General features: G+C 47.6%; 1 protein-coding gene across 2 annotated transcripts in view; it reads right to left on the minus strand.

Annotated features, from left to right (window-relative positions):
- Baz2a (bromodomain adjacent to zinc finger domain 2A) overlaps positions 1 to 23367 on the minus strand; it is a 37905-nt gene that overhangs the window by 2601 nt on the left and 11937 nt on the right. The window contains exons 2-27 of one of the 2 annotated variants that reach the window (XM_051176078.1): positions 17003 to 17140; positions 14973 to 15566; positions 13307 to 13492; positions 12612 to 12830; positions 11745 to 12104; positions 11385 to 11445; positions 10213 to 10321; positions 9777 to 9878; positions 9414 to 9624; positions 7773 to 7873; positions 7445 to 7510; positions 6977 to 7198; positions 6599 to 6853; positions 5468 to 5682; positions 5135 to 5209; positions 4809 to 4989; positions 4658 to 4717; positions 4326 to 4470; positions 2694 to 3343; positions 2350 to 2572; positions 2084 to 2239; positions 1845 to 1996; positions 1136 to 1425; positions 774 to 1053; positions 248 to 471; positions 16 to 159 (exon numbers count right to left, since the gene is read on the minus strand). In XM_051176078.1, coding sequence (XP_051032035.1) covers positions 16 to 159; positions 248 to 471; positions 774 to 1053; positions 1136 to 1425; positions 1845 to 1996; positions 2084 to 2239; positions 2350 to 2572; positions 2694 to 3343; positions 4326 to 4470; positions 4658 to 4717; positions 4809 to 4989; positions 5135 to 5209; positions 5468 to 5682; positions 6599 to 6853; positions 6977 to 7198; positions 7445 to 7510; positions 7773 to 7873; positions 9414 to 9624; positions 9777 to 9878; positions 10213 to 10321; positions 11385 to 11445; positions 11745 to 12104; positions 12612 to 12830; positions 13307 to 13492; positions 14973 to 15566; positions 17003 to 17140 — 5419 coding nt within the window. Of the gene's footprint in view, positions 1 to 15; positions 160 to 247; positions 475 to 773; positions 1054 to 1135; positions 1426 to 1844; positions 1997 to 2083; positions 2240 to 2349; positions 2573 to 2693; positions 3344 to 4325; positions 4471 to 4657; positions 4718 to 4808; positions 4990 to 5134; positions 5210 to 5467; positions 5683 to 6598; positions 6854 to 6976; positions 7199 to 7444; positions 7511 to 7772; positions 7874 to 9413; positions 9625 to 9776; positions 9879 to 10212; positions 10322 to 11384; positions 11446 to 11744; positions 12105 to 12611; positions 12831 to 13306; positions 13493 to 14972; positions 15567 to 17002; positions 17141 to 23367 lie in introns of both variants that reach the window. The other variant, XM_051176077.1, reaches the window with a different exon arrangement.

Raw genomic sequence — 23367 nt, forward strand, 5'->3', positions numbered from 1 at the left:
GCAACACTTCCTTACCCTCCCCGGAGTAGCCGTTCTCGCATGGTGGAAAAATCCATGGGGTTCTTGATGACTCGCCGGTACCCACTCACCACTCGAGGGTTCACAGGCTCCAAAAAAGGCCAGGCCGCATCATGGGATTCCATCTCCATTAAGATGATCCTATTAGTACAAGACGCACACACTGACTCCTCCCAGCCCTTCTGGCACACACAGAGCCAGCTGCTAGTCCTACAATTTACTAACTCACTCGCAAAATGTGAGATCACTGTGGTGGCTTCTCATCGAGAATCTCCGTCTCTTGGAGGGAGACAGCCCATCTTCTGGGCACTGAGACACTGTTGGGCTTTCTCGGTTCCTTGACAGCACCCGCCGTCGGCGGCTGTCACCCTCTGGGAAGTTCGCTGGAAAACTGCTTTTCCGCTTCTGGCCTCTTTTTGGAAAACCAGGCCTCTGAGAGAATTCTTCCTCTACCTGCTGAGGATAGGCACAGGTAAGAGGGACAGTGACTTCAAATGTTCACACACTGGCCAGCACGTGACTTCATTCAGGTAACTAATGGGGGAGGGGGGAGAGCAGTAAAAGGAGTGATAATTAGAGATTGGGCTAAAGTAATTTATTCAAAGGAGGACTCAACCCAAATGCTATTAAGGCCCATCCCAGAGAGAGCCTGAGGGTAGGGGATATCTGCCAGACTGATGGCTTAAAAAAAAAAGATGAAAAAGAAAATCTTTGACTCCTGCTTGAGAATGGGACTCAAACAGTAAAAACCTTACCTGGGCCAAGCAGACAGTACAGAACCAGTCTCCTTCTGGGACAGCCTCCATCTTGGGCCGATGACAGTAAATGTGGCAGCCACGGTCACACCCATCACAAAGCAGGAGAAACTCATCATTGTCACCCTTTCGGCAGACGAGGCAGGTCACTTTGTTGACAGACTTCTCCCATGCAATGGACCTTTCCAGCTGGCCCATGCACAGGCACACTTGGGCTGCACTACGGCACCTCTCCAGGGTCTGCCGCCAGACACGGACACGGGGGGTGATCTCATATGATCTGGAGGGAAATGTAGGATGAATAACAGGAAGACTTCTGTCTTCTCTCCCAGGTCCAGAGGCAGGCAGCAGGGGTCACTCACATCTCAGTGGTGGTGCCATCAGGGGCATCGTTGGGTGTGCTCAGCAGGGCCTTCTCCACTACCACCTCATGGGCTGCCCAGAGGGGCTCCCGCAAGTAACGCCGTTCTACATTCTGTTCCAGAGCAGCCAGTCGCATCACAGCGAGGTCCAGGGGGTTGGTGTTTTGCCGCTGAGGTATGGTACCTTCCCTGCCCCGTCCTCTCCAAGGGATATCCTCCTGAGAGTCAGGTGGATGCTCACAGTAGGCCAAGTCTTCTCGGGTAGAGTCTGGGCTAGGGCACGTCCAGCCCTTCCAGTGGGAAAGAGGAATAAAACACATTATAAAGGGAAGTACATGGCATTGTAGTAGGTCACTTAGTAAGAAGAATCTAAGGGCTTTTCTTTTCTTGACACACTCCCTCAGCTAAGTGTAGCAGTTCCTGTCTGCAATCTCAGCGCCAGGACGGTGGGGGCAGAAAGGATGCCTTGAATCCCAGACCAGTCTGATTACAGAATGAGACCTTGATTAAAATACCAGAACCCAAGGCCAAAGAGGGCACAGCTGTTAAGAGTGTGGGCTGCTCTTCCAGGGGATCAGGGTTCCATTCCCAGCACCCACACACAACATGGGGCTCATAACTGTCTGTAGGCTCAGTTCCATAGGATCTGAGACTTCTGGTCTGAGGGCACCTGCACCCCCCCCCCAACACGGTACCAACCCCAGTGTACCCGAATCTGCAGATCAGACAGGACCACCCGCTGCTCCAGCTCCTCTACCCACTGAAGCACAGCTAGGTCAGTCTCATAAGTCTTCTCTTTGGGGGACCAGCTCCTAACTCCTTCCTCCATGGCAGGCAGCTGATGGGGCTCAAAGATGGGATCTGGGGAGAGAGAGAAAGAGAGAGAGCAGAGTCCACCAAGCCCCATGCACGGCTAGGGTTCAGGCTGGCCAAGGTCTCTCTATTTACCAATTAAGGGCTGTAAGCAAACTTCCCGCAAGGCTTCCTTGTGCTTGCTAAGGTGTTTGTGAAGCGCCTTCTCCCTGATGCCTCGGGGATGGAGTGCCTTGAGCACGACATCCAGTGTCTCAGGATCTCGGATCCACCACCAGCCAGAGCACATCTCTGTGTAGAGAGGGTGTGTATACGCCAGGGGACCATGTGAGTCACTGCCCACAGAGGAAACTGCTGCCTATTACCTCCATGCTTACCCCGTCCTAGCCAAGCTCGCTCACCAGGGGGGATAGGCTGGGCTGTCAGCTGGGTTAAGTAATGCTGCTCCACCTGCTTGAAGAACTTGCTAGGAGGTCTTCCTCTCCGTTTTGGTTGTCCTAGCCCTGTGGGACTCTGTGGCATTTCTTCAGAGTCTCCTGATGGCCTTTTAGTGCCCCCTACAGGCAGGTGGGTAGACAAGACCTTCCCTGGAGAACAGGGATTTGCAGCACCGGGTGTACTCATCTGTAAATAAGGAGATATGAAAGAATGAAGGTACTTTGTCTACATGGTTTCCTAAATTCAGGTCCCACAACCAGACATGAGAGCCTGGGGCAAGGTACAGCAGACTGATTTGGCTACTTACAGGCTTAGAGGAGACAGGCAGCTGGAGGGAGGGGGCAGGCTGGTCCTCAGAAGCCGTAGGAGGTGGTGTAGGGGCAGCATCGCAGGGTATCTGGGCTGAGAAGTTAAACCACGGTCCTTGGGGTTCAGGACAGGACTCTGCCTCATCAGGCTCTGGCCCCTCCAAGGACTGGGACGGAGCGGTGTCTAACTTCCCTGGGCTGCTATCAGGTGTGAGTACTGAGCTGCTCAACAGGGAGCTGTGGCTCTGAGTCTGGCTCAGCCAAGACAGGAAGGCGGACTGGCTGAGGTCGTGCTGGCTCTGACCCAGACACAGAGGGGAGCCTTCTGGCTCTAGGAACCCATGATCTGATGGGGGATGGGACTGAAGATGGGGCTGGGTGGAAGTCTGAAGCTGCAGATGGGACTGAGACTCTGGCTGAACTTGAGTCTGGGCTTGTTCTGAATCATGTTCCCTAAGAGCAGACTTAGGGTGCCTAGGCTGCAGAGACCCAGACTTAGTTTTTCGAGGTCGTCCTCGTGCGCGGGCAGGAGAAGCAGGGTTGTCGGAGCCAGTTAACTCTTTCTTTGCAGAGACTAGGGCTGAGCAGGGTGTTGAAGTGCCTGCTTCTGTCAAGTATTCAGCTTCTTGCTTCATTCCATCTTCAGTAACTAGAGAGAAACAAGGAACTGAAGACACACGGCTGTGTAATGGGAAAAGAGAGACTATACACAGAGCATGCTTGCGTTTTTACAATCTGCTTAGATTCTACTGGTTAACAGCTTATGTCAATGAACAGAGTGTCCGAGGAAGAAATCTTGTCCCCCCCCCCCCCCGCCCCCAGACAGTCTCTATATAACCCTGGCTGGCCCTGAACTCACTATGTAGACTAGCATGGCCTAGACTCTAGAGAGAAATCTGCCTCTGCCTCCCAGGAAGAAAGAAACAACTATAGATTAAACACTTAAATTTTGAAACAGGGTCTTGCTGGTCTGGAACTCTAGATGCTCTTGACTCAGCCTCCCAAGCACTGACTGGGTCAGTCTTTACCAGCATGCTCAGTTCTGTCCTGTTCTTGTGTGTGGATCAATCCCAGGACACTGTGCTAACCCTGCCTCCCAGCTACATCTCAACTCCGTTAAGCACCAATAAGAGCATCAACACATTTTAATCCCCTCTCTCCAACCCCAAGACAGGGTTTCTCTGTGTAGACCAGGCTGGCCTTGAACTCAGAGATCCACCGCCTCTGCCTCCTGAGCAATGGGATTAGAGGTGTGCATCACCACCTCCCGGCTCTTAGTAGTCACTATGTGTGTACTGGTACCCGTGGAGGCCATAGGCACTGGGTTACAGGTTGTGAGCCGTATGACATGGGTGCTGGGAATGCGACCTAGGTCCTCTGGAAGTAAGAGCAGTGCATGCTCTTAACCACTGTGCCCTGTCTCCAGCTTTAATTCTCAGCTGTCTTATGAAGTCTACATACTACTGATATGGCCACAGTTTACAAAGAAGCTGAAGCACGTAGCTGGCAAGCAGTTTTACTCTAACGCCTATGTTCTTAATAAACTCCATCGTATCATAAAATTAAAGCTCAAGAGCACTGGGCAGAAGAAAACGAAGTGTTTACTTGTGTTTGAGTTCACATAGACCTACCTATGCTCCCCTCTGATCCTTCCACAAAGATACCAGCCAGACATGGCAATACCCAGTAGTGGCGTCTATAGCGGTCCTGACCCAAGGAGACTGCCCGAAGCATTTGGGACGAGTGAAGCAGCTTTTTTCTGAAGAAGAGGTGACGCTGGGTAGGAATTGGAAAACGAAGATGAATAAAGACACTTCAGGCACGATATGATGAATTTTAACACAGGGAAAGCATTGAGGCTTATCAGTTTCCCTATGTAGTAGATACAGTCAAAAGAAGGGGACACAAAACTTCTCGGTCAACCCACATTTCCAAGTTTCGGGAGATTAAAAAAACACAATACCTTAGTGAGTTTTTCTATCTGGCGTTCTAACTCTGGAATGCTGGATGCTGCGATATCAACCTGTGCAGAAACAGACAGGCATTGAGAAGGGAGTTGCTGACTCAAGAAAGAACGCTTTCGAGACCCTACCTCCCTTTCTTTGGGTCATTACCTCTCCATCTTTTCGAGCCCGGCGGCCAGGGACAGCTGCTACAGTTTCCTCCTCTCCCTCCTCTTCTATGCCACTGGTCTCTTCCATGATCCGAGAACTACGTCTGCGTCCCAAGCCTTCTTCTGGCCCTTCCATCATAACCTCAGGCCTTCCTGTTCGCTTGGCCAGAGCCGTTTTCAATCTTGAAAAACAGATTGGGGACATTCTGGTAAAGAACATAATGTCAAGAAACAAACACCTCGAGTGTACGTGTTCCAGAGTCCTGGAACCAAAGGAGGGCATCACATGCTGGCAACACCCTCGATTCTCCTCTTTCCTGTTCCTACCTTCGGAGGCGGCCTTCAACAATCCATTTGTTTTTCCTGTAGTTAGACATATTCACCAGAGTCTTGTCAATCTCACTGCAGAGGAACAAGGGATGATTTTTGAGGGAGGAAAGAAAGATAAAGGATTACAAGGGGCTACACACAGACAGGATGGATGAATGGCAAAGGAAGGATTACATTTTCCCGGGGAAGGGACACACTACCCTGAGGTTTCTGGAGCGCTAAGCCCCTTCCTCACCCCACGACACAGGATTAACCAGCCCCCCAAACACACACACACACACACACACACACACACACACACACACACACACACACACACACGCCCCTCACTTGATGATGGCGGTGGAGCCATTGAGCTCATGCACTAGGAAGGCTAGGACAGCAGCCTTCTGTTGGGGTGGCTGGGCCTGAAAAGGCTGGGTGCGCAGACTGTCACAGAAGGCTGGCTCCACTCTGTATGCCATGAGGAAGCATCGGAGTATCTCAGACACATTGTCTCTGGTCAGTGGGATCTCGGACACCTTCTCCCCCAAGATCTTTAGGGACTATTTGAAAGAAAGCACAATGGGAGTGAGAAGGGAAATAGGAACTACTCAAGTTGGGAGAAAGCTACAGGGCTAAGAGAATGAGGTCAATGAGATGGCTCAGAGGACAAAATGCAGAAAAGTTCAGTTCCCAGCACTAGTATGCTGGGGGAAGACACTCCCCACAAGCTGTCTTATGACCACAGACATGCACACATTCACACACACAGAAAGTAAATGTAACTTTAAACACTTTTGAGCTAAAGAGATGGCTACGGCTCTTGAAAGGACACCGACCGCTTTGGTTCTTAAATACCCACAAGGCAGTTCATAGCTATTCATACATAATCCCATTACATGGAATCCAACCCCATCTTCTGGTATCAAGGGGGCACCAGCTACACACATGATACACATATATACATGCAGGCAAATACTCATCCACATAAGACAAAAATGAATCTAAAAAAAAAAAAAAAAAAAAGCAGAGCAGGCTCCAAGAGGGCTGTTTGCCTCTGCCTCCCAGGCGTGAAGACTAAAGGTGTGCATCATACACCCCGCTAAAATAAAGTTTTTGTGAAAAAGGAGCAAAAGAATGAGAACTGACAGGACATGGGCATGGGGCTGGAAAGATGTTCCGGCCATTAAGAGCACCGGCTGCTCTTCCAGACGACCAGGTCCAGTTCCCAGCACCCACATGGTGGCTCACACCTGTCCGTAACTCCAATTATAGGAGACCACACCCTCTTCTGGTCCTTGTGGGTACCAGGCACATGTGTAGATACCAGGCACACAAAACATGCACACACAATCAAGGGGAAGTCACTGGGAAAGGTGAGAGAGCAACACATAAAGCAGTAAGAGGAAGCATCACAAAACCGAGGGCCTTTACTGTCCCCAGGAGGAAGCAAAGCTGGCGGAGCCCAGGGAAGCTCACCTGGCAGTAGGAGGGCAGGCCGGGGTCATGGAGTGCAGCCTGCAGGAGCTCCACCAGCAGGTCTTGCACCCTGCCCGTGCTGTCACCCTGACACAAGAGTCCCTCCTGCAGGACTCCCAGACTAGGGACATCTTTGGTAAGGTCAAAGCCCAGCACTTTGCCAAAGCTATGCAGGAACTCCACGATGGTCAAGCAGTCTGAGAAAGCCTTACTGGACAACGCCAAACCAGGGATGCGAGTGTAGTCGGGCAGGGGCTGGGGAGAAAAAGCCATGGGCGTCCTGCTAAGACTTCCCCAGAGACAGTGTCTGCATACTCGGAGGCCCCTCTGTTGACACAGAAACACCCTCAGACCTGGCCCTTCCCTGATCCTTAATACCTGGTGGTCAGCCAGACACATGTCCTCTGTGGGCTTCTTCATCTCCTCTAAGATGAGCTGCTGCCTCTGCCGCTCCTGCAGACGCCTCTGTGTGGCGAGGGTCTTCTCTGCTTTCCAGGCTGGCTTGGCTTTGCCTACCTCTTCCTTTCCCTTCGCCTTTGCCTGTCCTTTCTTTTCCCTCTTCCCCTTTTCCTGCTGTGCTTTCATCTTGTCTTTATCAGCCTACCCAGGACAAAGGCACAGTGTAACAGGCGCCGTCTAGCCAAGACTCACACCCGCCCCTCCCAAATCCCAAACAAGAGTGCAACATGTACGCAGCACAGGTGTGTGTGGGAAATGTCTGTGGTGGCTCCAAAACCAGACTGGAGAGATGGGAATTTAGCTCTCAAGTAGTATGTTTGTCTAGAATGTACAGCGCACCCTGGAAAAAGAAATTAAACTTGGGAAGTCTATTCATCACATATATACCTTGAGTTTCTTCTTAGGGTCTTTCTGCTTCAAGCTCTTGGCATCTTGTCTCCTCTTGTTTCTGGCCTATAACAAGGGAAGTCATTTCTCCTCAAACCCTGAAAACATCTGTGCTTGGGCGAGGACTCAAAATAGAAAAGGATGCTGGGGAGGGGAGGTGAGAGATGGCATGCCGAGGGACTGGCAATGGACTGACTCTCACTGGAGACCGGTTTCTCTTCGCCAAGCCCACCTTGCTAAACCAAGCCCAGGAAACCCCATTTAATGACTCCTGAGCTGCTACAATGAGGGTGCTGTGGAAAAGTTAGCCTCTGTTGCCCCTGCTCACCTGCCCTTGAACAGGAGGCTGACTCTCTCCCCGCTGGCCCTTCTGCCTTATCTTCTTTTTGGTTTTACTCATCTTTGCTTTATCCTCCTCACTTGGTGTTTCTGTGAGGCAGGCAGGCAGGAAGGAAGGAAATCGAGAGAGCACGTGAGACAGAGTACATGCTCAGCATCTATGGCAGCACATGCCACTACAAAGCTGGCTTCTCCTTCAGCTCCAGGCACAAGCCTGTTTGGTTTCTGAGTAGACATAATAAGACAGCCAAGAGACAGGGTCGGAGAGGCCCCGGGCTCAGGTGCTGCACAAAGTGCTCAGACAGCATCGGCAGCCGGGAAGCCACAGGCTGGCTCCTACTGAACTGCTGTGGAAGAGGCTGCAACGACAGAGTGCCTTCATGATCTGTCTTTTTCCAGGCTGTGGAGCAAGGGCAACCAATGCTCAGACTGATGCAGACGGCCTGATGTTAGTGCAAACACAGCTGAGGGAAGGAAGCCGTGATCTAAACTGTCAGGGAAGAGGGATTGTGCTTGGCTTCCACCGCTCACTCCACTGACAGATCCAACTCAAAAGTACAAATCTGCAAATAACTCATTTCTAATTGATATCTGACACAACAAGACCTATTTCTCATTTCTGATACAGAAACATCATTGTACACACTTTCATGGCAACCTTTTAAAGTACTATGGGCAAATAAGTCACTTAAGAGATTTATTAAAATGAGATCTGGGGCTGGAGAGATGGCTCAGCAGTTGAGAGCTCTTACTGCCATTGCAGAGGACCTGGGCTCAGTTCCCAGCATGCACATGGCAGTCCACAACCATCTACAATTCTAGTTCTATGGGATCGGACACCTTTGCAGGCACACATATAGTGCCTATGTGCAAAAGACTCATACACATAAAAATAAACCTTTTTGAAAAAATGAAATTTGGGGTTTTAACTGTGGTAGAGCACTTGGTAAACAAGTGCCGAGTCCTATGACTGGTCCCTAGCATAGGGGGGAAGATACAGATAGCAGCACTGGAACTCTGAACGGAATTAACACGACTATTTCATATTTCATATTCTGCACACCTCACATGTAATGCTTACTTACAAAATTAGACATGTTTGCCAGGTGGTGCACGCCTTTAATCCCAGCACTTGGGAGGCAAGAGGCAGGCAGATCTCTGTGGGTTCAAAGACAGCCTGGTCTACAGAGTTCCAAGGACAGACGGGAGCACACAGAGAAAGCCCCTTGAAATAAAACAACAAAAAACAATTCAACCCCCCCCCCCCCGAAAAAAAAACCCCACAAGACATTTTTTCCATTTACCTATCTGACTAAAATAATGTGCCAATTATCTTTTGGATTCAGACGTGAACTGGAATCTCTAAAACAAAAACCATGGAAACTGTATGAACACAATCAGCAAAGCAAGTAGCTGGGAGATAGGAAGGAAAAGCATGGACATCGTCTCCTTTGTCATTACTGTGCCTAGGGACAGCTCAAGGCTTCACTGGTAAGAGCAACTTAAAGGAAAAAGTGCCTGGAAAAACAGCAGCACAAGGCTGGGCTCGGAGCACGCCTTTTCAGGTGTCAGCCCCTCCTGGGAAACCAGGTACCAACTACAGTTCACCGACATTTCAGATACCCTGTACCTTGGGTCTCCAGTTTCTTTGGAAGTCGGCTATCCGTTTTAGTCATCAGCTCAGGGATTTTGATCTTAGGAGGCCGACCTCGGCCCCGCTTCACTTTGGGAACTTCCTTGTTCTTGGCTTTCTCATTATTTCGAGGTCGGCCTCGTTTGCCAGTAATTGCTTGAATTCTGGAAGGAATCTCCTCTGCTGATAACTGGACCCATTGCAAGCCCTAAAGGAACAAGGAACACCGTGTTATTTATAAAAGAGACAATCAGTGCAGGTCACTATGCCCTCCCAACTATCCCAGACTCCTTGAGCCACCAAACTCCATGAAAAGAATCTACAACTTGTTCACCAACTATTTAACCCTTGGGCCAGTACCTCTGGTGTATCTCTTTCTTCAAAGAAGTCTCCAATAGGCATGCGGGGGCTGAAGCTGAAGTGCTCACGGCGGACACTGTGTACCACATTTCGGCTCAGGTACTGAGAGGAAAACTGACATTAGTAAAATCATAGCCCTACCATGTCTTTGGCCAGCAACAACACAGAGTAAGTCAAATGCTAGAAAGACAATACTAGAAGAAGTCCTTTAAAAGCTACAAATGCTGGTGGCTGGAGAGATGGCTCAGAGCTTAAGAGCACTGACTGCTCTTCCAGAGGTCCTGAGTTCAATTCCCAGCAACCACATGGCTCACAACCATCTGTCATGAGATCTGGTGCCGCCTTCTCTCATGCAGGCAAATATGCAGACAGAGCACTGTATGTGTAATAAAAATAATTACAAAAAAAAAAAAAAAAAAGCTACAAATGCTGTTACCTTGATCACTTCTGGAAACTGTTTCATTCTCTTCCCACAGGGGCCATAATACCAAGTCTCCCCCTGCCACCGATGGCCACCCTTCTTGATGCGCACTTCTCTCCGCCACCTGCCAGAGAAGCACATGGGCCCTGCCACCAGGTCACACCCCACCCACTCCCATGCCACCCAGGAGCCAACTACCATCTGTCTACTAGCCCTTCGTGTACGTCCGTCCTCAGACAGTCCCGCAGACAGAGACCGCACAGCATATGAGCTTGACAAACAGGCTCACGCTGCCTGAGCTAACGCCAATACTTCAGGAGGAAAACAATACACCAAATGGCAAATATACGTAAAGACCCCCACCCCTTATTTTTATGAAGCTAGAAATGAGCAGCTAGAAGCTCTTAAAAGCTCTGGCTCAGGTGCAAGTAGGCCATATTTTAGTTAGGAACAACGATCCTGGCAGTAGACTGCGGCAGCCAGGGTTCTCATCTCCAGTGTTTCCGAACATCTGGTGACAACCAGTAGCCCAGAGTGGTTGTGGTGAAAATTAGGAAGACAGTTATTTCCAGAAGATCTTTGATGATATCTAGTCATTAAGTAGTTACTGTTCCAGAACTCAGCTTTCCAGAGAACATTAAAACAGAAACTACTTCACCACAAAGCCAGCCGATTCACAGGTAGGAATGGAAGCCTCTTGCCTTCACCTTTATGCCGCGCTATGAAAACAGTTCTGTCTGGCTACCCTGAATACTTGAACCTTAGTTTGGAAAAGGATCCATGATCAAGACCACATAACCAGCAGATGAGCAAAGAATAAATGAGGGAAGAGAGACCATACACAAGGAAGAGAAAATGTAGGCAGGCAGTGGTGGCGCACCTTTAGTCCCAGCACTCGGGAGGCAGAGGCAGGTGGATCTCTGTGAGCTTGAGACCAGACTGGTCTACAGAGCGAGTTCTAGGACAGCCAGGGCTACACAGAGAAACCCCGTCTCCAAAAAACTACCCCCCAAAAGAGGAAAGTGGTCTAAAGCGACAGCCCAGCAATGAAGCACACCCACAACAGCCTGCGAATCCAGCACCAGGGTCCCACATCCTCCTCACTGTCCTGTGATCTATTCCCACGACTCAGTCATTCCCAGGCTTCCTAAGGTCGATTGATGTGTGCAGCAATCTAGAGCACTTACCCGTGTTGGAGGGGAAGACGCACTTCTTCTGGGGTAGCAATTCGTCTCTTCAGTACATCACCTTGAGATAAGACCAGAGACACCCACGTAATTATTCAGGCAAGGTTACGGGACAGATGAGCTGGTGACACAGCACTTGGAGTTAAGAGGCATGCAGAGCTCCCTGAGCCAGAGTCCAGCATGGTCTACATAGAGACCAGCCAAGGCTATATATAGTGAGACCCTGTCTCAAGAAATAAAAGCAAACACATTTTAAATTAAACTAAAAAAATTAAACTACAGGTTAGTGGAGGGATGGATCCAGTATGTGACAACTTTTATAGAAACCAGGCAGGGACAGAACAGGGTCTGGACACTTACCACTACCAGAAGCGGAGACAGGTTCTCCAGTGACCTCTTCCAAACCAGCAGAAGATGCTTCTGGGACCCTGCTGACATCTTCCTTTGCTGGGGAAACTGTCTGGAAGGCTGGGGATGGTGCAGGGCAGGCATGAGGAGAGGTCACCGGAGCTGTCAAAGATGCTGCTGGGAGAACAGGGGAGGGAGAAGGGGCTGCTGGGAAGACTACGGGAGGGACAGGTGAGGAGGCTGCTGGATGAAGCTCAACAGCAGGCGGCTGGTCGGGGGCTGGCTCAGTCTGGGGAGGCGGGAAGTCTGAAGACTCAGGCTCCATTTCGTCCTGTTCAGAGTCACTGCCATTATTCAGGTCAAAGCTGTTTTCTAAAATCCAGGTAAAAGAATTTACTCAGTTCAACCTACAGTAAGGTAAACATGGTTGTCTTAAGGGCTGGAGCATGGCTTGCTGGCTGCCCTCCCAGAGGACCACTGTTTGATTTCTATCCAGCACCCACATGGTTACCTTCTGTAACTGCAGTCCCAAGAGGTCTGACACCCTCTTCTAGCCTCCAAGGACACCACACACACAGTACACAGATATACAAACAGGAGCACTCATACACATAAAATAATACTTAAAAGCAGTGCTGGCTCTCTCCCTACCCCAAACATCTCTGGCCTTCTTTTCCTTGATAATTCCCAAGTTCCTCAAGTTCTCCACTGAAGGAGCAGGTTTAAGTACAATGTCGATTTTTTTTATCCCCAGTAGACACTATCTCACAGTCTGTCAGCAGACACCATTACAGACTTCCCATGGTAAGGGCTGAGCTATGGAGCACACGCACTGTTCTGCAAGTGAGGGCTTCATCTGTGCCAACCCTCCTCACTTACCTTGCAAGACAGACTCCCCTAAGACAGGCGGGGAGGCGGGGCTGACAAACAGAGAGGCTGGGGTTTGACTGTCGTCTGCCAAGAGACTGAAGGCAGCAGCATTGCCGAGAGAAGGGCACTCGAGGGCAGAGATCACAGGGCTGTCCTCCAGAGGCAGCTTGTCTTCTGCACCCATCAGCTCTGCGTCATCTATACCATAAAGTCCTCCGCTCACTGGCTCTGTTTATGGGGGTGGGGAAAAAAAACCACAAGCAGGACATTACTAGGGGAACATACAGCCCTCTTAAAAAGCAAAGGCAGGAGACTAAAAATGAAGGCAAGGATACAGATTGTATATCTACCCATAGATCTTTGCAGAAATCTAGCACTTATCATAGAATACGCCTTGTTTTTGTATTTAATTGGCAAATGTTTTCTTTCTAGTTAGTTAGAACCCAAACAGCCCAACTGTGTGGTAGTCACAGCCTATTTAGTGAATTATGGCAGCCAAGGGCTCTTGGCCAACTGGAAGCCAGGAAGAGCCTGGGCAATGAACCAATGCGTCTGAGTAAAGTCGGCCCAGCGGCAGTACAGACCATGGTTTACTAAAGGCCCCAACACCGCAGATTCCCTAAACCTTCCCAACTTTTCCAGGTAGCGGGTTGGCTACCTTCTGTTCAGGTAATCAGGGAAGGGACACATCCTCCGAAGCTCACCTGGTGCCAGGGAGTCAAAGGGCTCAAGGGAATCTTCACTGAGAATTGGAGTGTCTTCCAGTTGATCAGGAAGATGTGAAGGATCATCTAAACAGCTCACCGTGGGGTCAGGGACCAGGACGGAGACTTCTTGGTGTAGAGACTCCACAGAGGAGACAGAACCATTGTAGCCACACATCTTTAGTTCTAGGTAATCCCAGGAGAGACCAAAAGTCAAAACTGATGCCTTCAATTTAGCTATGCTAGGTGGTTATAGAAATGTGCTCGGGGGGCTGGAGAGGTGGCTCTGTGGTTAAGAGCACTGGCTACTCTTCCAGAGGAGCCAGGTTCAATTCCAGCACCCACATGACAGCACACAACTGTCTGTAACTCAAGTTTCAGGAGACTTGACATCTTTACACAGACATACATGTAGGCAAACCACCAATGCACATAAAGAATAAATAATCATTAGAAGTCCACACATGCACATAGTGTGTCCTGTTCTTTTCCTAAGTGCCCCTTCCCCCAAGCCACACTGGCACTCAAATCTATGGTGAAACATTCTCTTAGTAAACTCTAACCTTGTTTTAAAAACAAGATGTTCATTTAATCAACATTTATTGCCAGCTCTAAACTATCCAGGTATCTAAATGAGTAGAGATGTGCTGCTAAACCAATCTTCCATCAGGCAAAGAAAGAAAAGGACAGCAAGGCTGACACAAGAACCCTACTATGTACTGTTCCTTTTTTCCTTTTTTTTTGAGACAGGGTTTCTCTGTGGTTTTAGAGCCTGTCCTGGAACTAGCTCTTGTAGACCAGGCTGGTCTCGAACTCAGAGATCTGCCTGCCTCTGCCTTCCTAGTGTTGGGATTAACGGTGTGTGCCAGCAACGCTGGCTTCATTTTTTTTTTTCAACAAGTGAGACAGTAAAAATACCCTTGGATTTTTATAGGGTAGCCACCCTTGCCTGAACTACAAATTAAGATTTTATCTATTTTTAGGGAAACAAAAGAGGTTGTCACGTCTATAAACACTAACAAAGAAAAAAGGAAGATGAGAAGACAATGTTTCTCCTTGCCTTCAAAAGCCAGTCACTCCTAGGGCTGAGCCACTTCAGCATGTCCTCATCCTCCCTCAGTTAAGACAGCCTCATGCTTTCAGGGCTCACCATTGATGCCCTAACAGTCTCATCTGCTTTGCAAGCTCCCACCCTAACCTACCCACTCATGTGTCTCAGGCTGACCTGGAGCCACTTTCCCTCTGGCCTCCACTAGGAAGGGCTGAGATTACAGCTATGTACCACATGCATGACTCATGCAGTGCTGGTTGTGGAACCCAGGGCCCCATTCATGCATGCTACACAAGCACACTAGCCACTGAGCTACAGTCCCAGCCCAAGCAGCCATTCTTGAGGCAGTGTCTGTCTGGGCTGTTTCAGGCTTGCCCATCGCCCACCTGCCCTCTCCTGGCCAGCAGCTCTGCATGAGCTTGTGTAGTTTGCACTCCCACTCTTGAACTGGTGCTGCCGACAGACACCAGCCACTTGGCTCTGCTAATCACCAACATGTAAATCAGCCTGCACTGCAGTGAGCTGGAAAGACAGGTTTTTCTTCACCCCAAAAAGCCACTGTCCCCCATGACCCCACTTCCTCTCTCCACACCCAGCTCAAAGACCCAGTTATACCTGGCTGTTCTTCCTCCAGCTCCAGGCTGCCTACCAAGCCAGTGTCATTTTCTGCCACAACTGAAGTCAGCTCCTTCTCCGTTGCCTCATCAGGATGGATCCCATTGCCCACATCCTGGGAAGGTGCAAAGGTCTGGATACTAGATCCCAACATTGGAGACGTCTGTGGGGAGGTGAAAAAACTTGGGGGTCCATTGGGCATCACCTCAAAATTCTGGTCAGGAAAGGAATCATACAGTTCCTGTGAATCGAAGTTAAGCCCCATGGGACTCTGGGTACCATTGGCCCAGAACTCTTGGCTCCCAGCTCGAAGATTAGTGTTGTGACTTGGGGATGAAGATTGTCGGCTGCCCCCAAGGATACCGTTGAGTGGGTACTGTCCCCCAGGGAACTGAGAAAGAAGGGGTGGGTCCTTGAGGTTGTTGCCAGGATTGGCAGGTGGGTACTGTGAGTAGTTCCAGAGACAGTCGTAGGCCACGTTAGGGTGATGGAGGTGTGAGGTGCCGGAGGAATGGGGAGCAGAGTTCAAAATCCCTGAAGTAGTAGTGTGAGATACAGTAGATAAGCCATTAACATTCACATCCCCATTCAAACCTGGCAGAAAAACAGAAGAGAGTCAGCTATGAACATATATGCAATAATGTTACCAAATAAACTCCAATTTACAGTGAAGGTGCACTAGCTCTAGCTTTCGGGTCTCCAGGGCACACCAAACCTGGATGCTCCCAGGTGTAAACTTAGCTCTGCTGCTGAGATGGCTTAGTAAGGGGCTAGAGAGCAGCTAGGTGTGTCACAGGAGCCAGTGACAGCTACGGATATTGCTGCTACAACTTTCTACTACATGAAGCTGCACACAGGCTTCCTACAATGACTTGGGGGCATGACTGAATTCTCCATTTCCTAACCCCCTTCCCTTAGTGCCTATCTGTCCCCACAGTGGCACCAGAAGGGACAGTCCCCACCTCACTGGCACACACAGAGAATAGTGCTGGGCTGAGAATAGACTGGGTTCAGGCCCTCCCCAAAGGCCTAGGAAGGTAATACGCAACAGGTTAAAAACAACAACAAAACAAACAAACAAACAAAAACCTGTGCATGACCAGTGCTGCAGAATGCAGCTCTAAAAATAGCAATCTTTGAGTTTGCAACAGACAAACAACTCTAATGAGACTTCAAGCAGGTGTGTGGGGGTCCTACAGCAGAGGTGACTATGTTATGTGTGGAAAGTCCAGTGAAATAAATAACAGGACTTATATTCTCTGCAAGTGCCCTACATACCACTAGAGGAAAGTAAGTGCAGGTCAGGAATTTTCTACTACAAGGAGGGAGAAAGCACATGACTTGAAACCAGGCAGACTTAGAAAACTAAGAGGAAACTGAAAGAGTTCTGCCACCAGCTCAAGGCCATCCCAGGCCAGAGTAAGACATTACCCCAAAAGAGGAAAAGGCAATAACCTCAACAGCAGCGCTTTCACAGAGGATTGTCAGTGTCTAGGGAAGCAGTGTGCACCCGCCCTTCCCCACTGCCCAAGCTAAAGCATACCTACCATAACCATCACCCATCTTTCTAGTCTAATTCCTAAAAACAGCTCCCCAGAGGGCTTAACCTGTCATAGGTCCACCACCTGCATTATTAGCAACAGCAGCTACCTCCTTTTCTGCCAGTAGCCAGGGAACAGGACTGACAAGAGAGCAGGCTAAGATGGAAAAGCTTGTATGTTTTTTCCTAATCTTTTCCAATCTAAAGTCAAGACCAAACCAACCAACCAACCAACCAACCAACCAACCAACCAACCAAAACAAAAAACAACCAACCAAAACCAAACCAAGCAAACAAACCTCCAGCTTCTATAAGCAAGTCCCTATAGCTTATTCTCAGAAGTTGGATTTCTCTATAGCAATTAGTTCTATGGATTTATTTCCTGTCACCACGTGCCACGACAGAGTTGCTGTGGGGATACTAGCCCAAAGTAATGTCAATCTAAAGAACCAACGCCATTTCCCTCCCCGGCCATGGCCTCCACACTCACTTTTCCCTTGCTGGGGGAAGTTCATGGGAGACCCGTTAGTGTAGAGGCCCTCGCCTGAGGAAGGAGAGGGTTTCAGTCCTGAGGCAGCTGGTGCAGGGGGAAGGCCAGTGAAGTTAAAATGGTCGTTTGTCTCCATTTCTGTAGGAGGAAGAAAAGGAAAAAATACTGTGGTTGAGAACGTTACATCATCATCTAGAGGCAGTGTCCCCTCCTACCCTTTACTTATTTATCCTTCAATGCAAGGGTGTTATGAGAAGGTACAAGTTAGAAAGAGAAGAAAATATGCCCTTAACCTGAGCAAAGACTCAATGGTAAGTCAAGCATGGTGCCACACCTATAAACTCAGCACACAGGAGACCGGGGCAAAGGACCACAGGGTTAAGACCAAGCTTTTAAATACTGTCTAAAAGTTGTTAACTATCAGTGGTAGAGAAAAATGAGTATGAAAAAAAATTATGAACCTGGAAAAGCCTACCCTTATGCTAAGTTCTACCTTCTTGCTTTTTTGAGACAAGGTTTCTCTATATAACAGCCCTGGCATTTATTTTGTAGACCTGGCCTTGAACTCACAGAGATTTGTCAGCTTCTGCCACACAAGTGCTGGGGTTAGGAGTAAGCACCACCACCAGGCCAGGCCATGGTTTTTTGGTGTACGCGTGTGTGTGTGTGTGGTTTTTGTTTTTTATGTATTTATTATGTATATGCTGTTCTGCCTGCAGGTCAGAAGAGGGCACCAGATCTCATTACAGAGGGTTGTGAGCCACCATATGATTGCTGGGAATTGACTAAGGTCCACTGGAAGAGGAAAGGACCTTGAGCTATCTCTCCAGCCCTGTATTTAAGACTTAAATTTTTTTTTTTAGCATGTATGTATGTTTCACCTGCATGTATGTCTACATAACACATATATGCAGTGCCCATAGAGGCCAGAAGATCGATTTCCTGCGACTAGAGTTAACAGACACTATCGGCTAAGAATCAAACCCATAGCCACTGAATCATCTCTCCAGCCCCACATCTGATATTCTTTACCCTTCTGTTTTCACCCTGAATGCCAAGCCAGGATCTGATGGGAGATGTCATTCTGTAAATATGTTTCTCATACTGGTTAATGAATAAAGCACTGTTGGCCAATAGGAAAGGAAGATAGGAGGGACTAGGAGACAAGGAGGAAAGAGGAAGTAGTAAGGAGGGGTCAAGATGGAGACTGGAGAGAGCAGAACCGCCAGCCGCCTCTCCCTGGTAAGACCTCGTGGAAATACATAGAAATGGGTTAATAATTAAGACAGAGCTAGCCGATAAGAAACTAGTACCTGGCCAACAGCATTATATCAAATATAGAGTCTCGGTGTGTTAATTGGGGCTGGCGCGGTGGCAGGACAAGGCGGGAGGAAAAACCTTACTCTTTACAAGGATCCTACTCCCGAGGTTCACAAAAGTTGTCAAAGCTATCTTTTTGGGAGAAAGCCATGGATGCATAGTGTTAGCAGGAAATGTATACTTGATGTATATTCTGTTTCATTACTGTTTTGTTTTGAAAGAATCTCTTTATGTAGTCTAAGCTGGCCTTGTACTCTGAATCTTCCCCAAGGCTTTCAAGTGCTGGGGTAACAGTTGTCTGCCTCCATACCTGGCTCAACAGTGTCCATTACTTTCTATCTACAGCTCCAGACACAAAACACTGCAATATAATGAATTGAAATATATGCATTAGACATATGGGAAATTGTAAAGTGCACTGGCTCATTGAAGGGAATATGGCTAGAAACTTTTTTTTTTTTTTTGATTTTTCAAGGCAGGGTTTCTCTGTGGCTTTGGAGCCTGTCGCCTGTCCTGGAACTAGCTCTTGTAGACCAGTCTGGTCTTGAACTCATAGAGATCCTCCCAAGTGTTGGGATTAAAGGTGTGTGCCACCACCGCCCGGAGTGTGGCTAAAAACCTTCTTGATATTGACTGAATATGATACATTAATAGGAATAGCAAGAAATGAAGCCTTTGATCAAAATAAACTTAACTGATTATGACAGAGTCCAGAAGGCATGAAAGCAAAATTAAGAATTATTGGAAGTCTCATCTATAAGGTATTTGTGATGTGCTAGTACACATTAGCCCAATATGTGAGATTCTATTTTTATACAAAAAAAGGAGCCTCCTGTTGGTGGTACACACCTTTAATCCCAGCACTTGGGAGGCAAAGACAGGAGGATCTCTGTGAGTTCAAGGCCTGCATGGTCTACAGAGTGAGACTCCAAAGCTAGGAAACCCCCCACCCCGAGGTGGGGGGAGTCAAGTCCTCGGATTATGTTAATAGCTTCTGGAGGGCAGGATAATTGATTGCACTGGAAGCTCTCTTTTCCTTGAGACAAGTTTTCAGTATAGCCCTTGCTGTTCTGAAACTTTCACCACCACACCCAGCAGTCAGGGAGCTCTTTATCAAGTTCCTAAGTTAACGCAATGAGCAGACCTAGGTAAAATTTTAATTATCCATTTAAAGAATAAGTTGGTTGTGAAAACATGATCACTGGCCAACATCCAGTCAAAATACATGCCTACATTCAAGAGGCTAAGGAAAGAGGATCAAAGTCCAAGGACAGATTGAACTATACAGCAAGATCCCACTTCAAAGCAAGAAATATGGTCTATGAATATAGTGTATACTGAAAATTAGATACCATTATGTGTGTATGTAAGCAAGCACGCTGCTGCACTAACAGAAGTAGTGGTGACTTCACAGCTTTGGGCTAAGATCGATTGTAAATTAAGTAGCAGATTTCACACTGTCCCACACCCATGAAGAACCCAAGTCTTCCAGTACTTCCCATAGGAAATTTCCATTTTTCAGAATAGGGATCCAAAATAAGCATCATGAGATTAATAATTCCAAGTAAAACACACAAAAATTAAGTTAAGTCCTTGTTTTTAGGTTTGGTTACTTCGAAAGCGTGAACCACAGCAAAGAACATGCAAGGGTTCACTTTGGAGACCCTGGGAAGAAGCCTGAAGAACCAATTCTGCCTGACCCACACAGACCTCTCTCCTGGCTTGTAGGAAACAGTTATATATCTTTCTTCCTGTATCCCTGGATTTATACCCTCAAAGATGGTCACAGTTCATTTTCTTCTTTGCTTTTGTTGTTGAATCTACAAAACTAGTGACAATTTTTTTGTTACTTTGAGAAAACAGCGTATCTTACTTTACAAATTACATACTGTTAGCAATAAGTGGACAACACAATGAAATCAGAGATGTAAAAGGAATAAAGGCTATTTGGCACCTGACTCTGTTTCAATACCACTCAGCTGAAGGGCCACAGGGACCACAGCTACTTCATGTCATTCCATGCTACATGTTATATGATGAAAGCAGCATAACAAGGCAGGCTTAGGGCTGGAGAGAGGGCTCAGCAGTTAAGATCACTCACTCACTGCTCTTCCACAGGACATGGCAGTGCATAACAGTTGTAATTCCAGTTCCAGGCACATGTGCCAATGCACATAAAATAAAAATAAATAAAACAGGCAGGTTCAAATCTCGGATTTGGATTCCTTGGCTTTGGACAAAGTACTTTCTGAGTCTTAGTTTTGTCATCTAGAAAAATCTTTATTATGTATTTTTAAGGCTTGAGGGTTAAGCAAAATATATATATTCGAGCTCTTGTACTAAATGTTAGTTTTTTTTTTTTGTTTGTAATAGGGTCTCAGTATGCAGCCCCACATGACCTGGGATTCAGAAATTCCCTTGCCTCAAGCTGCCCCACTCATGGGATTAAAGGCATGTCCACAATGCCCAGCAATGTTAGCTTTTTTTCCTTTTCTTTTCTCTTAATATTTATTATTTATGTATATAGTGCTCTGCCTTCATGCCGGAAGATGGCACTAGATTGTATTATAGATGGGAATTGAGCTCAGGACCTCGGGAAGAGCAGCCAGTGCTCTTAACCTCTGAGCCATCTCTCCAGGCCCAAGTTAGCTTTTATTAAGCAACGAATAAAAAGAATGTTTACCTTGTGTGTATGTACATACATACACACACACATACATGTATTCCCCCCCCCCCTTAGTTTTCTTTTGAGACAGGTTTTTTTTTGTGTGTGTGTGTGTAAAAGCCCTAGTTCTGTAGACCTGGGTGGCTTCGAACTCAGCTGAGTGCTGAGATTAAAGGCACTGCCAACACAACCCAGCTTATATAATTTTTAAAAAGTTTTTCAAGACAGGGTTTCTCTGTATAGCCCTACTTTCCTAAAACTCCCTGCGTAAATCACACTGGCCTCTGCCTCCCAACTGCTAGGATCAAAAGCATGAGTTACAACTCCTAGCTTAAAAGGTATATACATAATACACACATCTACACAAGCTTTTTAGGATGGGGTTTCTCTATGAAGCCCTGGCTGTCCTGGAACTCACTAGACAAGGCTGGGCTGGAATTCAAAGAGATTCACCTGCTTCTTTCTGCCTCCCAGTGCCGGTACTAAAGATGTGCTCGGCCATGTCTGGCTTTAAAAGGTATGTGTTCTTAAAGCTACTTGTTAGGGAGAAATGGGAGAGATGATGTAGCCATATTTAATATATACAACTTAACCTCTGATTTCAGATGTCACACAAATAATGGGATCACGATATAAGAATGCAAGAAAACGCTAGGCACGGTGGCACATGACTTGGAAGGCAGAGGCAGGTGATCTGTGAGGCCATCCTGGTCTTCTAGCTAGTCCAGGCCAGCCAGGGCTATAATTTAAGACCCTGGAAAACGCTAGGATTACAAGTGCATATCATCATGCTAACTTGCTTCTCAGCACTTAAAAAAAAAATTAATGTTGTGTTTGTGTACACCACACAGAGGCAGCAGCCCTTAGAGGTTAGAGGAGAATCTGGACCCCTGGAACTGGGGTTACAGACAAGTGTGAGCCTCCACGTGGTGGTACTGGGGATAGAACCCAGGTCCTTAAGAGCAGTAAGCACCCTTAGCTGCTGAGCCATCTCTCCTGTCCTGTTTCTCATCAATGTTTAACACACAAACGACCCAAGGTACACCATCAAGGCTGAGAAACAGAAGCTGTCCCAATCCTGCCCCACACACTCTGAGCTCCCAACACTGAAGTCAGTGATCTTTAAATTTCATACCTAAAAACTCCTCCTTCCTGCCTAAGTCATGGTCTTCCATTAGAGTTCCAAATGGCCCACTCAACAAACTTCTCTGAGAACTGATTCAGACAAACTATAATGTGTTCTGACCAAGGCTCAAGTCTTTTTCAAAATGTCCTTTCTTTAAGCCCCACTTCAAACCAGAATTCTGAGTGAGGTAGGAAAAAGGGGATGAAATTTTACACTGAGGTAGGAAGGCACTACTCAAAGAAAACTGCCAAGCTCGGGCAGGTTCTCTGATATCTCCTGGATGCTAAGTTCCACCATTATGTTTCCAGGGTTTAATTTAATACCAAGTAGGAGAAAAGAGCCAAATCAAGTCTTTGTGGTTCAGGGCTTTGTCACTGACACTATGAACTTAGTGCAAGCTTTTTCCTATTTTCAGAGAATTAAATTCAGTCTTTCTCTGCCCCAACCACACCCGTGACAGGGTCTCTCAGAAAGGCCTTAGCTGTCCTGGAACTCCTGCTGTGGAACAGGCTAGTCTGAAACTCAGAGATGCACCTGCCTCTACATCTTGAGTGCTGGAATTAAAGGCATGTGCCATCATGCTCAACTAGTTTTTCCATAGACTTAAGATTTTATACTTGTACCACTTGCATGCCTGATACCCATGGAGGTCAGCAAAACAGCAGAAGTTACCAGATGCCCTGGAACTAAAGTTAAGGATGGTTCTGACCCACTGTATAGGCGCTGGGAATAGAATCCAGGTCCTCTGCAACTGAGTTTATGTACCTGAAGAGGTCAGAGGTGTTAGATGCATCCCCTGGAGCAAGAGTTATAGGCTGCTAGAAACTGAACTTAGGTCCTGCAAGAACAGCATGCACGAAAAAAATCTCTCTAGTCCTCCCTCTCCATTTTCAAATTAGTTTTTTTTTTTAAAAGGCAAGGTGTCTCACTATATTGCCTTGGCTGGAGGAGCACTAACTATGGCTAGCCTCAGAGACTTGCTGTTTGTGAGTGTTAGGATTAAGGGCATGCACTGCCACACCTAGCCCTCAATTTTTTAATGCATATTTTCACATATGTGCCAGTGTTTATGTGTGTCCATATGTATGTGGATCAGAGGACAACTTCAGAACACCATCCATCTACCTCCTTTGGGTCCCTAAATGGTATGAAGTATACCAATTAGGCTAGACTGGTTGGCCCGTGAGCCTTAGAGATCTTCCAGTTTCTGCCCCCTCACAGCTAGGATTACAATCACACACCACTAGGCAGGCC

Source organism: Phodopus roborovskii, unplaced genomic scaffold (genome assembly GCF_943737965.1).
Source record: "Phodopus roborovskii unplaced genomic scaffold, PHOROB, whole genome shotgun sequence".
NCBI lineage: Eukaryota > Metazoa > Chordata > Mammalia > Rodentia > Cricetidae > Phodopus > Phodopus roborovskii.